This window comes from Corapipo altera, unplaced genomic scaffold (genome assembly GCF_003945725.1).
Source record: "Corapipo altera isolate COAL_440 unplaced genomic scaffold, ASM394572v1 112, whole genome shotgun sequence".
Taxonomy (NCBI): Eukaryota; Metazoa; Chordata; class Aves; order Passeriformes; family Pipridae; genus Corapipo; species Corapipo altera.
In genome coordinates, this window is record NW_020884899.1 from 6,623,685 (window position 1) to 6,641,128 (window position 17,444).

The 17,444-nt window shown below is 37.8% G+C and overlaps 1 protein-coding gene across 8 annotated transcripts in view; it reads right to left on the bottom strand.

Moving 5' to 3' along the window:
• SPATA6 (spermatogenesis associated 6) overlaps positions 1 to 17,444 on the bottom strand; it is a 43,480-nt gene that overhangs the window by 15,395 nt on the left and 10,641 nt on the right. For 4 of the 8 annotated variants that reach the window (XM_027648995.1, XM_027648994.1, XM_027648998.1 and 1 more), the window contains exons 6-11: positions 14,421 to 14,501; positions 12,005 to 12,277; positions 10,309 to 10,396; positions 8,600 to 8,640; positions 7,648 to 7,758; positions 6,689 to 6,864 (exon numbers count right to left, since the gene is read on the bottom strand). In XM_027648995.1, the coding sequence (XP_027504796.1) occupies positions 6,689 to 6,864; positions 7,648 to 7,758; positions 8,600 to 8,640; positions 10,309 to 10,396; positions 12,005 to 12,277; positions 14,421 to 14,501 (770 nt within the window). Of the gene's footprint in view, positions 1 to 206; positions 268 to 1,454; positions 1,575 to 6,688; positions 6,865 to 7,647; positions 7,759 to 8,599; positions 8,641 to 10,308; positions 10,397 to 12,004; positions 12,278 to 14,420; positions 14,502 to 17,444 lie in introns of those variants that run through there. The other 4 variants (XM_027649001.1, XM_027648999.1, XM_027648996.1 and 1 more) reach the window with 4 other exon arrangements.

Here is a 17,444-nt window from a genome sequence, read left to right on the forward strand (position 1 = left end):
ACAAATAAAAGATAGACCCATGAAGTCATGGCATTTTCTCTTATTTATACAGCAGCTGCTCTTTTTCCAACATTCAGGTTGCTGGCTCTGAGAAGTTGGAATATATTGCCTTTGGGAAATAAATTTTATGAAATTCTTATGTAAGATTTCAGATCATTGTTATTAACCTTAAATTTACAAATATCCTTGGAGGTAAATGTATTTACCTGTAATGTAAAAGAAAACCCAGCTAGATATTGTATTCACTTAGAAAATACACGGCCATGTCTGCAAGAAGAAGAAGATTTAAGTACTTAATTCATGAACTATTAAATTTCTTTCTCCAGGTGATTTTATTGATCAATCCACTAGTGTGCGCTGTGGTATAACAAACGTTGGCCACTCACACGGACCCCAGACTTCATTTACCAAAAAAAAAAATAAAATCAAAAGCTTAAGTGTGATTAAAAACGGTATCAGCTTCTTTTTAATTAGTTTTTCTAGTACTTTTATTGTCTAATTTTAGTAACAACTATAGAGTCTAATTTATGTTTAAAGTATAATGTTAATATTTACACCAACCGAAACGCAAAGTAAAATAAAATCATGCCTAAAATGTAACAACTATAATCTGAAGTGAAACCTTTTTATGATATTCTAACTCTCCTGTTGGAAATACTTTATAAAACAGGCTTTATAGCACAGCTTCTTGGAGTATAAATAAAGGGATTCCATTTGCCCAAAATCACCAGTAACGACTCTTTAAAATGACTAGCTACTTATTTATGTGATTAAGGTGTCACTACCATATTGCAGTGCTGAAAGGAAAGTCATTTCATTTCAATGACTGTTTGTCCTGATAAACGAAATAAACTTCTACAGCTGTATTCTTTGTCATACTTTCAATTTTCCCTGGGACTTGCAAACATTCTGCAGTTACATCAGTTTAAATTGTTTATTGATTCCAATAGATTGTATAAACACTTTGGAAATATAGCTCAGTGACCTAGAAAAAGCCAGATCAATCAGAGAACTTTTCAAGATTAATTTCAAAGATGTTGTGTTGAATCTGATCAAGGAAACAGAACCATTTTCCCTTGTAATGTGACTAAAGGTATTTATTTTCTTTTATGAGATAAGGATTTTTTTTAAGGTCATACAGACAACATCTACCATGATGAAAAAAAGAAAAGAAACCAGGCAGACAGTGTAGATTTTGTGCTAAAGATTATTTTCATGTATAATTTTATCCATTAGGATGAAATACTCCATTAGAAGTACAAACAGGATACATCCACCCATGTACTCTACTCAAACAGCAGCTCGCAAACTTGAGAGCTGTAATAAATAGGAACTTTTAAATGTCAGACAATCCAATCATCCACTTGCACACAGCAAAAACATTAATATCACATTTCAGCAGGAGATACTAATACATTTCATATCAGCAGAATTAATGCAAAATCCTGCTGCAGAATATTTGCAATGCCTATCGTGACCCCTTCCCCCACCACGGCACCTCCTCGCCCTGTGAACGATTCGGTGCATGTGGCCTCCACGAAGAATTCATCAGCTTCAAAGACACAGACTTCATGCTGAGCAAAACCACACACAAGGACAAACTATCAGAGGACAGAAATCAATGAAGTCCTGTAGTACCAGATTCACAAATGGAGACAACGCTACTGTAATTGGGGGGAAGAGGGAGAAAGAGCTCTTAAAGCTCCTGAAAGAATCAGCAACAACTTATACGTGGAACAGGAGAGAGTCTCAACAAAACCAAATATATTTAATTCTGAAATAAAAAAAACCCTCTCCCAGATTTTGTATCTATGCAGGTATTTATTCAGCATTCACAGTAAGGGAAGAAGTTGCTTTATTCTCATTTAAGAGGACATGAAGTGGTAATTCAGTATGATGGACTTAGTTTGCAGTGTATACTAGTCTGTATGGAGGCACAATAGAAAAGCTGGGCTACATTTAAAGAGTTTTTCTGGGCAGTTTAGTCAAGGACACGGTTTTGTTTTGCTTTTTCTTAAAATGACCAATGGCTATGAAACTTAGTGCAGATGCAGCTCTGAAGTGTTTTAGAGACTATCTTGGTATATGCCAGCCTGAACTGTAATGAAGTTATACCAACACAACCCCCCCAACATTCTCACAATATTTGCAGTGGAGGAGGGAGGCTGCATCACAAGGGCACAATATTACTATGGAGCAGAAACAACTACACACAGCCAAGGCCTTAAATCAAAGCACAGAAGCCTAAATATTTGGAAGCAGAAGCTGACAGCTTAGCTGTGTACCAATTTGCTCTCCCTCTTCAGTAAGAAATGAAAAAAAAAAAAAAAGGTAAAAATTTCCCATGTTTTCTATGTAGTTTTTCTTACTTTCCAAAGCCCTGTTTACAACTGGGCCTTGAAGCCTAGTGACAAATTCAGTGCTGAGTTCTTAAATTAGTAAATGCTTTCTTTTCTCTCCTTTTCATATCCAGCCCTTATACATCATCCTCATGGAAAAAGTGAAACTTAAATGGCAGACAGCTTCTGAGATTTCAATGAAAGTCAATACTCCAGCTGAGCAGTTGCCCCCAAAAGGTTGAAACCATTCAGGTACTAAATCATTAGCATGTCACAAATTGGCTGCACCTCCTTATGCTCTTTGGAAGCTTTTCCATTACCTTCTATCTTCTCTGAATTTATTAATTTATACACAAAATGGCTTTGACAGCAATCAATTTTAAATTTACTTACTGCTGCAGCAAAACCAACCAATGAAGATGACAAATAGTACAGATGTTAGTCAAAAACATGAAACAAGGCTCAGGTACTGCTCAGTTTTGCAGAATATAGTATGAAATAACTGATTTTCAAGTGTTGATTCTAGAAGCTAACTTAAAGAATACAAAATAAGTAAACTTCCCCAAGAGGTGAGATCGATAAACCCAAACCATATAAGGACAACCTTCCTACCAAACTGAATTCCAAAAAATCAGAAATAATTACTTTTAAATGGCTAGAAATAGACAGGAAGCCTAGTTTGCAGCCTCTCCCCAGAGCAAGTTTTTTTCCTAAAAAGTCTGCAACGTTTTTCAGTGTTCTACTTTGTAGTAGAAAGTCCTCAGCACTGAAAACATACACTCTCACAGAAGCAAACCCTGTCTTAGGATTCATGCCAGCCTCTAAAGGTGAACTACCTGTGTCTGGATTTTGCTGTGCAACGAAACTAACCCCCAAGATCCTGGCATGACACATTTCAAGATCACTGAACAAATGATTCTGATAACTGGAATTTTCAAGGACTTCACGTAGGATCTAGTATTTCATTAATATCTGTTATCTATCATTATATCTATCATCAGCAATATCTAACTTCATGCTGCTCTTTCCCTACTACTTTGAAAAAGATAATATAAAAATATGGTAGTTAAACAATAGAGGAATATTACAGAAGGGCATCTGATCCAGACAGTTAACCTCTCTCTCACTTCAAAGAGAACTTAGGTTTTTGTTAGATTTTATAGTAGGTAAGATCACATAGCAGCAGCATAACCAGGAAAACATGAAAAAAGATATCAAGCTGTACTTCAGCCTGGAAACAAAAGTAAAAGCGTGCTCTTTCCAGAGCAGGAAAAAGAATCCTTTGATCCCAAATGCATGAGAAGTAGCTTTGCCTCTCACATAACAGAAATAGTCAAATACTCCTATGATTGTTGTGGTCTCTTGAGAAAAGGATTTCTCTTGTGCCAGCACACAGCTCTGCTCAAAGGACTTCTTGACCTTACAGAATCCATCTCACTATTTCTCCTTTCCTTTATGAAAGGTACTTTGCTGCAGGTTTCAGTGTTGCAGGGAAGGCTTAGCTTGTAAGTCCCCTAGAAAAATGCCATCTTCTAGGAATGCATGAGGAGGGATGTGCACGATGAAAGCAAGGACTGGACTCGAATGCTGCTCTCCTGAAGCAGCACTGAGACAACAGAGTACTAATGCTCTTTCCCATGGCATTCAGGATGCTCACCCCTGCACAAGAGGCCACTGATCTCTGCACAACCAACCAGACTGGGGGGGTAAGTCACCTGCCTTGGCACACTGCTAGTCACACACCGAGGGCAGGAACTCCAGGGTATGTATGTACCACTGGTCTGCACAGGAGCTACAACCCAAAAATCACAGAATATCTGGGATTGGAAAGGACCTCTGGTTGTATGGCCACATCATTCTGTTGAGTGTCAGCTTTCAGCATCAGCAAATGGTTTCCTTAAGTGATGTAAATAATGAAAAATGTAAAAATAAAGTATGAAAAATAAATATGCAAAACTTTGCTGTCAGTTCTGCTTCTGTCTCAAACCCAGTGGGGAAAAGGGAAGAGGATTGATTTGTGGTGTCTCTGGCAGGCCCACAGAAAAGGGACGGGAAACTGCCAGAAAGGATACAAAGGGGTTCAGGGAAGCATATGGAAGACCAAAATTTCTGTACCACTAAAAAGTATTGCAGTGGCTTAACAACTACACAGCAGGGCTCTGGGAAGTACTCCTAAGGCAGACATCACTTCACACTGCTTTTTAGAAAAAGAAAGGGAAAAGAGGGAACTAAAGGTCAAGGTGGGGAGTCAAGTTGCCTATTGACTGTGGATTGACTAGCATTAAAAAAAATAGCCTGGATATGCTAAGCAATTTGTCTTTGTAATTCAAAATAAAACTGAGGAAATAAACACCAAATGCTGTGAGATAAGGCTCCATATTCTTTCAATTACACTAACACTGATATACTTTCAGTACTGCTGATTTTTCCTGTATTTCTATGATCTGAACAGCAGTGTTTGCATGCATTTCCAAACACTGACCTCTCAACCATGTTTGTCATTCCAAGTATAACTCTCAATACACAATCAGCTAAAACCATTGTTATCTCAGCAGCATGAAACAGAGATCAAAATTTTTAGACTATGCCCTTTATTTCTCATTTTAAACTTTTTTCTGATGACAGAAGTAAATGGTTACATCTTTTACATAAAGAGATGTTACAGCTCAGAAGAGCTGAGAACATTTGTTCTAATAAGAAGAAAAAACATAATTTCACAAGATCAGAAATCTCTTCCGGAGAGGGGCTCATAAAGAGAAGAAGCAAGAACATTCACACAAGTTCAAGATTAACTTGCAGATGACTAAATTACTATGCATGTAACAGCAGCCCATAGCACACAAGGCTTTCCTCCTATCAACAGAAGGCGCCCCATCAGCTTTAAATAAAATGTGTATATAATTTAGCCCCAACCCCTTCATAAGGAATCCAGCTGAAAAAAAGGATAAAAAAGTCACCATGACAGTATCTCTTCCCCAGATATGGGTAACTAATGCACAAACATTGTCAGAAGAGAGTGGAGAGGCAGACAAGATGACAAAGGAACCTCCTCCAAACCCCAGATACATCCTAATCTCCGCAAAACACTTCTCAAGACACACTATTACACAGAACAACTAACAAACAAGTTTTCAAGCAGAGGAAGATGTTAAAACACCATCTTGATCTTCGTGAGTATTAAAAATTCAGTCCCCACCTGCCATCTGTCATTTTTCTTCTTAAAGAAAAAACTGAGACAGTTTTTTCTATTTTGAAAACAAGCATTAGGTTGTGTGTAGGCTGTAAAATGCACCCTGCAAGCACTGACTACCTGGGGTACCAATGGCAACAGGGATCAAACAGAGAATGAACCAGGCACCAAAGTACGTCTTCAGCATTTAGGACAAGACATCAGTTTAATCCTTAGTTTCTCCCAATTATTTTATGTATTTGTTTACTCAGGCCCAGCTTTGTACACAGTTTTTCTGCTCCCACAAAGCAAAACCCGTAACTTACTGAATTTACAAGAGAAGCACCAAGTACACCTTCTATTCAGCAGGAGGTAGGGAATACTCTCCTTGAAGGACTGGAGGGCTTAAGCATTAAACCATCTGTTGCTTTTTGATAATTCTTCCATTCCACCCTCATAAGATATTGAAGCTGTGAAGTGTGCCCAAAATATTAATCCAGGGATGGAAATCCACTGAACTAAAGGCTATTAGAAACTGTCTCCAACCCAACCCCATTGGGGTCAGTGGAGACTACTAAGAAAACTAATTTAAATACAGCAATTAATGTACACACAATTGCTGCAGAGGCCCACGCTTCAATTCAAACAAAACAAAATCTTAGGATGTCAATAAAGCAAAAAGATTGGAATATAATACATTGAGCAGATTAAAGCTGCCCAAGCATGTTATGCACACTAGTCACACTCTGAGTACAGCACAGCCACGAGTACGTGCTCACAAACACTAGTCCTGAGTCAGAAGGGAAAAAGGTTTCCAAGTACCTCCTGTAAAACCTACTTGACATGTATCTGTATTTACAATCCTGAGACTCTAATTGCCTCTGAAACACTGATGATTTGAGTATTCTCTGTTTCAGATGGACATTGGCAGCATGAAATCTGGGGTGTCATTGTTACAGAGATTTTCACTGCCACATTATTAGGATTGTAATCATTAGGCAGAGAGGTGATGGCAAACACAGCACCTGAGGAAAAGTCAAGCAGCATCATTATTGCAGATGATTTTTCAGTCCCTTCAGCTCACACACCTCCACACATGCAAACTGTAGTCACGCAAGTACTGTTATCATCTGTTCACATTAATAATTCCAGAATTTCATAAGCAAAACCAGGTCATTACCTTTCCCTTAGAGAAGACCGATGCAGCACAGAACTCGGCGAATGCTCCTGAAATGCAGGAGGTGCTGAATGCTCTAATGAACCAGCAGAATGGGACTGTCTGTTGGGTGGACCTGAGAGCTCATCCTCATTGCAAACAACACAACCGTCCAAGTCTTTTCTACGAGCAGATTTTGCCTGAAAAATACCCCACACCAAGCTAAAATTTATTATGAGTACCAAGATGTACAGTTTTTGTGTTTTTATTTCTCAACTCAAAAGGTTAAAGGTTGTACATACACTCAGGAATATCTGTCTGCTGGCAAAAGAACAAGGAGCCTCATTTCATACAAAGAGCCACAGTCTAAAGTAATCAACAAGTGTCAGAGGAATCTGTTGGTAACTACACACTATCTTATGGCAAAGTCTACTGTAACAGCCCTTTTATCACCTTTTCTGACTGCAGAGTTTAAAAGCTTACCCTTTCCAGGAATCACAGATTCAGAATAATGCCTGAGAGTCTGAACAACTCAAATCTTAGACTCCTCCTCACTCTGAGATCTCTCGTTCTTAAGACTTTTTTTTTTCTCAGAATTTGCTGTTCCTCGAGGGAAGACTCAGGCCCATCTACTCATCTTATATTCACTCTTCACTATACTAGTTAAACCTTTCATAGTTCCTCTTAACCTAAAACACATCACTAAAATGTTGCCATGGATCACCTCCTTTTTCCCTGGCATGGGGACTTCAACAGGAGCACTTTCCCAAAGCTGAGGAAAAAAACTGAAACCAGACCAACAATAATAAGGTTATTCATTTGCTCTTTCCAGGCTGCAGGGCTTTTTTTCCTCAACTTTGGGAAACAGTTCCTCTAAAACAAAGCTATATTATATTTCTGTCAAGAGAAAGATACATTCTCTTCAAACCTGGTTTTGTGAGAATCACAAGTGATTGGTGGCAGCAAGAACATGATGAATTAACCTGTAGCTCAGCTATCTTCTGCATTCTCCAATGACTGCTCCTACAATTTACTTTCCCACTGGATGGCAAAGGAGGTGGGGAGGGGCAGAGGGATGGGGGTGATAATGTGACCTTAAAATAAAAAAAGGAAGAGATATCTAGCATATTTAGTAGAAATTCTCTATTTTCTTTACTGTTTCTCATTTACAGCCATGGAACAATCCCAAAGTGGCACAATATATTAGACTCACATGGTACACAAAACTTGGTAATCCTTGGTAATAAAACTTTGGAGTCTGAAAGTGCATTTAACATATATCAAGGTTTATCCTTATAAAATTCCCCTTCTTTCCTCCTCCCTGCTATCACCAGTTTTCCCAGTCATTAGGAAATCTAATAAGGCATACATAATTAAATGCCTAAACCCACAATTTCTACAGTACTTCAGGAACACAGGCAAAAACCAAGTAAATGAGGATGCAAAGAATAAAGGCCACCAAAACCCAAAAGAAGTTTGGCATTAATCTTCAGATCCTTTTAATACACAAAGAAGCTAAAACCTGAAAAAGAAAGGATGCAAAATAAAACAACTGGCTTGCCAGTTCTACCAGTGCTACCTTTCCATACAATTCCAGAAGGAAGAATACTCTCAGAATGACTGGGAAGGCAAATGCAAAGTGCATTTAAAGACTCTTCTATGGCCTTGTTGCAAGCCTTAAGGTCAAGGAAAACCAAGTTCTGTACCTGCAGGCATGAGCATCTTTACAGAGTGCTAAGTTTCCCTTTACTGTTTGTAAATAACCTATCAGCAGGCCTTAACTGGGTTAGACCAGTTTCAAATGTCCTTCTTCTTGCTTTTGATACTGAAATAGATAAAGTTTCAAAAATATCTATGCGAGACAATCCAAGAAGGATTAGGAAGCTCAGAGCTTCCCAAAAAAACATGTTACCAACAGCACTTCACAGTACTCACTTCAGCTTTCTTGGGTCTGTAGCTGCCAAGAAGAGAAGGATCTGGAGAAAGAAAAAAGGTGCATGTCAGAAGACATTAAAAAGAAATTTGAATGTCTTAAATGTTATGAAAAGCTTTTACAAAGCATCTTACCTCTCCTCCCAAACAGAACTAAAGCAATTTATTATTATTATTATTATACTCTGTGAAATTCTAAACAGTCTCCTCAGTATCTTTCAGGAAATCACCTTCTTTAGCTGAAAACCATGACTTCACATCTAATGGAATACAATGTTTATAATAATGAATCAGGGTATGCACCATTTTTTGCATAGACAGAAGTGGCACATTTTGTTATGCTACTCATTGCCTAAATCAATATCAAATCAAGCTCTACCATTCCCCAAAATTCTCATGTACATTACTCTACCTTACTAATCCTCTCTGAACAAGTTTCCTCGTGACCAACTCTCCCTTCTCCAATCACCTTTGCATTCCTTCCCTCGCCACTGACTCACAGACATGAGTACGAAGCCCATGGAAACTTACACTGGGAAACTCTTAGGTCCATACTGGGTTAGGATTTTTCACCAGTGTCAATACGCACCTCAACCCTGGGGGACTGACATTAAATTATGTCTGCCTTCTTGATCTGCTATATCAGTTTGTACTGAACAACCCTCACACCGTGACCCAGGAAAAACAAAAAAGGACTAAACTGTACTGTCTGTTAAGATTTCTAATCCCAGGAATCTGTTTTTTTCAGAAGTTACAGATAAGCCTCAAGACACAGGCAAGTGACCAGTAAATCCTCTGGATATTGAGGTAGATTTCAGCCTCCTAACTACTAGCCAGAAACCACCAACTCAGTTTGTAAGTATGCAGTGGTATCAGATGATAATAGGCCTGTTACATTACCCAGAGATCACAGACTGGTGAGCCTGTTCCCAAAGGGAATGTGAAACCTTTACAATCCAGCACCCAGTGCTATGACACACAACAAATGTAAAATAACCTGTTCATAATGATTTGATGTAAACAATCTATAATTAGTGAGGAAATGCAATAAAAATGAGGCAGAGCAAACATAAACAAATACTGATGAGACTCATTAAAATTCTCAAATTGTCAGACACATGCAATAAAATCAAGTTTTAGGGCACTTCCTTAAATTTCTGGTCCCACACTTTTTATTAAACTCTCACTTACTGTTACCAAAGAATGCTGAAGCAGATATTGGAGCACGTCCTGGATGGTCATTAATAAGGGTAAGTCACTGATCTCACTACTCACAAATACTGCTGAAATAAACATTATTCATTTCTGAAGAAACAGAGCCCTTGAACTTCAAAATAATCAGTACTCCAAGCCTGGTCAACACACCCACAAACCGTGGTGCTGATTTGCTCCACTATCCCCTCAACAAAACAAGTGGAGTGAAACAGAACACTCGCCTGTTTTGCTTTGGTATTCTCTACTCCTGTTTTCACATCATGTAGAACTGTGTTCCAAGTTTCAGGAGGTAAAGGATTATTCAAGGGCACCCTTGGAAGCAGTAGTTTATTCAGTATTTTTCCTATTCCTAGGAAGAACTAACAGTTTTTTGTCCATTACAGACTCACTATTTTATAATAAATAAAACCCCAACAGTATAACAAACCCCACCCAAACAAAATAACCTACTGCAGAAATCAAAAGCACTAGTGAGATCTATAGTAGGAAATACTGACCATGGTCTGCCTTGGCCCAGGCTCCTGCTGCGTTTTCTCGCATGGAACACCAGGTATGAAGTTTAACAACAGGACTTCTTTGTTCAACCTGAAGCAAAAATACTGTTAAAATACTCAGTATCAAATGTATCAATTCCTATTTTTTCTGGTTTTGTTCATAAGATCACATCTAGTAGTTTCTAAAATATTTTACTCTTCTTTAAGTGGTATTTAAAACTATTTTCATAACACTTTGTTAGTGTGTATTAACATTACTGTTCATAAAACAAAACAGTTCTAGAATGGTCTAGAAAACTCTGAATATCCTATTGTCCAAAAAAAAAAGAAAATGCAGATAGTTTATCCTTCATCTGTAATGTCTGCAGTCTTTTTAAACAATTCTTGGTGTCTCATATTTATTCTAAACAGCTCAGATCTCACCAAGAGAGATCTGAATCTCTTCCTAATTAAAAAAGTTACATTTGACATAATCCAGTTTTAATCTTCATGTAACACAAAGTCTCCAGGCCAAAAGAGTTCTCAACAGTAAAGATGCCCTAAAAAGAGCAGTCTCAGTCTAGAAAGGCCATGACAGTCAGGATATGCTAAATTAAGAGAGAAGCTTTTTCATTTTTTGCACAAACATAGCCAAGCATTGAAAATCAATAATCAGTGTTAATGATGCTACAATTAAACTGTGAACTTCAGCTACAGACCAAAAACCAGAAGAATTGAATAAAAGCAGTTGAAAGAAAAATATCTGAGAGAAAGAAACAGTTGATTAATGAATGACTAATGACTTATTGAGGCTATTCTGAATTTCTAAAAGGTACCTATAAGTAGAATAAAACTCGGAAAAGAATTCTGAAATTTGACAAGATATTATTAATTAATTTGTACAGATACTGAAAAAAAACCAAAGTGAGAAGCAAACAAATTAAACACTAGATTATCTCACTGCCTTGGACAATGTCCAAAACTGTAGACAAATCATAATGTCATAGCACAGGATAAGAACAACCCCATTTCTGCCCCTACACGTTCAAAGTGGTTTACTAAAACCAAAGGATTGTTGCAATCAGAAGAAAAATTAAGAGGGGAAAAAAATAAATATAAGCATATAACCTCCAAGTGGCTGGGAAATGTAGTCCCTTCATTTCAAACCTCTTACACACAATTTGTTTAAATAAGCACCTAATCTCAGAACAATTTTTCATGTATGGCAAAAAGTCCTTATGTTATGAACTCTAAGTCAGAGTGTTCGAGATGTAGCTCTAAGCAAGGGAAGTGCTTCAAAGATCACAGGATGCCAACACAAAAAAAAGTTGAAAGAGAGGAAGTGTAAGCGTTCGTAATGTGACTAGGCACTCTTTCTTTAAAGTCTTATTCAGGAATTTTTAATACTAATATCAATTACTTCCAAGCTGAATTTATACACCTATTATCCTGTCTAGTGCGCTGGAAGAAAAGAAATGGGGCCTCAGAGAATTTAACCAAGATATTCATGAAAGAATTTGATCTTTGTCTGTTACTAAAGCGGATAAAAGAAATTTTATTTTAGTTAATTTTACATTTAAATCACTATGTGACAGACTGTTAAGGAGAGAAAAATTATTCATCTAAACTAAGAGCTGAATGAATTTTTGGAGCGGTATTTAGCGAAAGAACAATATTTGATCTGAGCTTAAGCTGGGAGCACTTTGGAGGGAATACAAACCCGCCTAACTACGAACGGAGGTTTATCGGTTTCTCTTCTGAACTCGTGAGGGCCCAGGTTGAAATGGGCCAGGCGCTGTCTGGCTTCTTCTGAGAGCTCACACATCCGTCTTGTGGTGTACGGGGACGGAGAGCGTGATTTCGAAGCTATTGTGGGCTGCTCGTAGTTCTTTGAGCTGTGCCTGCTTTTCTCGGGTGAGAGAGTGTTTTTCTTCAGCACCTTCGTGTGCAATTTTCCATTTGGGGTTGAACGATGTACCCCATTCAGACCAGCCTAAAGTGAAGAAGAGGAAATTACCTGATTTGACAGGGTTGTAGAACAAAGATCACTGAACATAATGCAAACAAGGAACTGATAATTTAACAGAAATAGATGCCACGTCATCTGAATGTCCCCTCACAGAACTATAATCAAACAGCAATTTAAAAAACAACATGTGTTTACCATTTTCTCTGAAACCAGAAGGTTAAAGCACACATTACTACACGTTAGATGTTAAGGTTAAGTGATACTTACTCAATTAGCTTTCTTACACAGTTAGTCTACAAAGACTGTAAAAAATTAAATTTAATTTTGTCACAAATGTATTTTACACAAACTTTACCTGAATTGGACATATACAGATTTGAAGCGTATTTCCATCTGTCTAAACTTTTATTTTAACCTTTTAAAATTCTTACCATCTAAAATAACATATATAAATTAAAATAGAAGCCTATTTAACAATTTAAATTATATCCATTTAGAGTTGCCTAAAAAAAGTGTGACTACATTCTCTGAAATTCATATTTTCTTGGACCATGGTGATTTTTACTAGTTTCTTTAAAGAGTTATAATCAAGAAGTAAAGTTTAGTCAAGAAAAATACTTCCCCCCCACCAAAAAATAACCCCAAAACTTTTAAGACCATCCTCCAAAGATCTTTCCAAATAACAGAATCATTAAAGTTGGAAAAGACCTCCAAGATCATCAAGTCCAACCTTAGAACAAATACCACCATGGTTGGCCACTAACCCTCTAGATTTTACAGCTCTTACCAGGCTACTTAATCAGCAGCATGTTTTAACTTTGAATACTGCAGTGTGGATAATTAGGCTTTTTGGTGAAATCTGGCCCAATTTCACAGGTTGTAAAAGATAAAAAATAATGGTATAGCAAGACTTTTGTTCCTGTTAGAACTTCTTTTTCAATCTCAAGCTAGTTGGCATTAGTCTTAAATCTGCATGTTGCCTGTACTACTTCAGGAACCCAAAAAATAAAATGTCCAGCTTGCCTTCAGTTCACTACACCCAATGATGAGTGAGGCTGAGGTTGTGTCTTTGTTTTGCACCAACACAGTCTGAATTTGACATCACACAGCCTGAACTACCACTTGTGCAGTTGATAGTGAGACAGAGGATGGAACCGGCCCACACAAACTGGACCTAATTCTTTGAGATTAATTTCAGTTTCATTAGAAGTAGGCTGTGCTGCTTCTGGCTTACACCAGCTATGAAACTAAATCTTCACTACAACACAAGCAAATCTGATATGCTATTCATAACATATTAGATACTTTTAGGGACATTCTAAATTTTAAATCAAACTCCCTTATTCAAGCCACCTTCACAGAATCTGGTTTTCTGACAATGACAATATTCACTGATTTTTCAAATTCTTTTTCTGTCCCAATATATTTCATTTGCTAAATTTGGAAGAAACTTCTCAGTGGACTCATTAGCAATGCCACAAACAGGTCAAACTCACCGAAGTGTCTGCACGCAACCCTTCCTGACAACCATTCCATTTTAATGATGCTGCACCATTTTTCAATAATATGGCAAAAAAAGGAGGATGTAAGAGTAACTGTACATGACAGCTTGTGCCAGGAAACCAAACCAAAATTCCAATCTGTGAGACCAGAGAAGAGTACTTCTTCACCTTTAACTTCACTTGTTGCAGAAGCAGCATTTCCAGATTAAAATATGTGATAGCCTTTTAAAAAAATAATAATTTCCATGACTGTTAATGATACAGTTATGGAAAACAATTAAATTAATTGGTTTGGTTTTAATAATGTACCTTGTCTGACTTCACCTAGTTTTCGTTGTCCTTAAGTGTCTGTAACAAATGGTGAGAAGCCATCTTCCCACCTACAAATACACCAGGGACTGACACTTCAGCTGATCACAGAACACAGCAGCTGATAATTGTTTCAGATTCAAGGAACTCTCAGCATTTGCTGTCATGCACCAAACTCACTCTTTACTCATACTTGATTAAAAATTTAATCAAGTTGTCAAGCACCCATGATAACTGCTTTAACCACAACAGAAGAATGAGAAAAGTTTGAAGTGAGCAGCACATGCAAAAATTGGAAGCAAGGCTATCAATATTAAATCTGGAAATTAAATTGCAAACAATTAAATTATGCTAACCTGTATGTGACTCCTTCCTGAGCTTAACAGACTTTCTGCAATAAGGGAGATGGTAGAAAATCTCAATTTTGGTGCAATTCCCTAGAAGAGAGACAATAATTGAACATCAAGCTCCAACTGAAGATAAATGGTATCAAAGAGGTAAATGTCACCTAATGTAACAAACTATTCCTAATTTTCAGACATTTCCTTTGTTAATTTCAGTCTTTAATAAAGATAATTAGAAAAGACAGAACAGCAATGGTAAATGTCAAGATGCTAACATTTGCATTTCTGACAATTCAATTACAGATGATTATACTTCTTTTGTACAACAATTAAGGTCTGACTTTTATTTCAATACATTTTTTTTTATCAAAAGCATTTTTAAAGATTTTTCATGCCACACTATATAGCATCAATAAACATTTCAGTCATGCTCTAGGAGTTTCAATAATGCTAACTTTGTAAACTTATTTATGAACAGTCTCAGTTGCGCCACTTTTTTTTGTAAAAACATTTTGTTTAATTAGTCAATCACACTGCAAATAACTATTCATTTGCAACAGTAGGACTAAGAATACCCTTCATTCTGTAATCATTAGAGCAGTCTGATTTCTGTGGATTGTCTCCCTTGGTCTGTAACCACGTTCCATCTCTTCTCAATGCCCTCTTGCCCATGTGGCAGCCCGACTTTGACCAGCTTGGAATCAGTGGGGTCCAACTGGGCCTCCTGGTCAACCACAGCACACACATACTCATGGCCAGCATTTACGTGGCCAGTTCCCTTTTCACGTGGCCAACACTTTCTGTTCCACTCACCTTGTTTCACTGCAGCCATGGCTAGGAACATAATACCTCGGAGGCTCTACTTCTTGTTAAATTCAGATAGAATTGGGCAACGTATATGAAAAATTTACTGGATGTGAATGGCAGGGATTATGACACTTAAGCATTATTTCCCAAAACAGAGGCATTAAAAAAGGCATAAAAGAACTAAATGACACATATGCTATAAACAAGTGGGAATCATACATGTGCATGCTGCTCTGTAGAAGCAAAGAGAGAATCAAGTGCCCCTAGAAATTTCCACTCCGTCTTCTTTCAACATGGACAGAATTTGCTGCCTGAGGCATCTGTGTGCATGGCATTTGTGCACATGAACACACAAAATCACTGAGATGTGAAAAGCTGCTGGTCTGTTTGTGACACTGTCCCACATTCCTAAGAATTAGCAGGAACTTCATGAGTGAAGTCTATCGCTGAACCAAACTATCCTCTACCACCCGCCTAAGCACACACTGATTTCCCACCAGGGAATATGGTCCAGCCACAGGTTACATTATGGAAATGAAATGACAAAAATGCCAAGAAAGCTCAGTCATAGCAATTAACAGAGTCCAGGATTCAATCAAGTCAAGTTATGGCATATAAAAGAGGTTTTAAACTGATCATCTTTAATCAACTCATTTTTATCACTAATGAATTGTCAAGTGCTATCAACAATGTAAGAAAGGACACATCAGAATTAGAAAGTCTACTACAAAATGCAACAATAGAGCACCTACTGCTTTTACAGAGACTGAAAATGATTACAAAATTGTTAAATGCTCATAGCTAAAAAGAAAAAAAAGCACAAATCCATTGTTTCTTCAAAGAAAGTTTGTGGAGAGGGAATAAGGGATGGCACTTGCATACACAGCCATGGATATGCCAAAAGTAACTTACAAGTCAGAAGCTATCAGAGCAGTTCTGATTTCCACAGTTCCCAAACTCAGGATTGCTGAAGGATATTCAATATAGTATTATGTAAAGACTCTTGTATAGCCCCAAAGACACCTGGAAATGAAAATCCAGCCAGAAAGTTTTTGGGATCTATTCTTCTGCCTCTGGCTTAGAGATGTCTGCAGGCCTGAGCAGACTTCCCAGTACTGCTGTACCAGTCATTAAACAGAAGTGATATGGGCATAACACTAATCTGATCATGGAAAAACTGAAGATATTTAGAAGAAGAAAAGTTCAAACCCACGTTTAATGTGTGCATTTGACTGTAAGGAGTGTAAGTACAACTCTGTAGCTTAAAAAAATATGTATGAATGTAACAGAAGGTCTTATACTGGCATGCTAATGAGAGATAGCATAACTAAAAAGAAACTGCTTTAAGTAACATGGCAAATACTGCATGAGGGTGGGAAATGCAGATAAGAACATCTGTAAGAAGTCACTACCACAGTCAAGGCATAAACATATTCTGAAAGGCAAGGGTTGCAGAGAAATACAGAAGAGCCAGCAAGAGCCTCAGCTGGGCAACACTGGACCAGGAGAGATAACTCGAGGCACATCTTGTGTGCGTATTGAGTTTGTAAGCCTCATAAGACATTTAGCCAGAGACATTATCAGCCAAGTGCCAGATTTCTGGAGGAGTTCTGATCCTCTCAACTTGGGATTCCTTCCAACTGGCAGATTAGTAGTGTTAAGCAGACACTGCTTGTCGCTGCCTATCTGAACTCCACAACCGTAACCTCGCTGTTGCTACCTTTATTTTTTTAATAAAAGACAAATTTATGGGGAATCAAAGTGCCACTGAAGCACAGCTGCCAGTCAAAAATATTCAGCATCTCAGCTAGCCATAAATAACTTTTCATGTGGGAAGAACATGGCCTCACTAGCACAAGAATAATGTGAAGGTTCTCACGACCTTGTTTAACATTTCCCTTTTGCTTATCATTCACATTCAGTGCTTCGTGCCAACAAAGTTAGCAGGGGATACTTGCCAGTAAAGCTCAGGGAACACTGGAAGATGGAGGCACTGGAGACTGCATTTCTACTGGAGGTAAAACTCCTCTCACAGTTATCCCATATAGCAAGTAAGGAGAGGAACAAGTTCCTTTTGGGAGCCTCCCTCCAATGCCATCAAACACAGCTTCTGCATTATTCCCAAAAAGGGGGTCAATATGCCAAAATCCTTCCTCAAACTGTACTTTCTGCAATGGAGATGGAATGGAGCAACAGGTGTTTCTGCAGCCCCTGTTCCAGTGCAGAGAT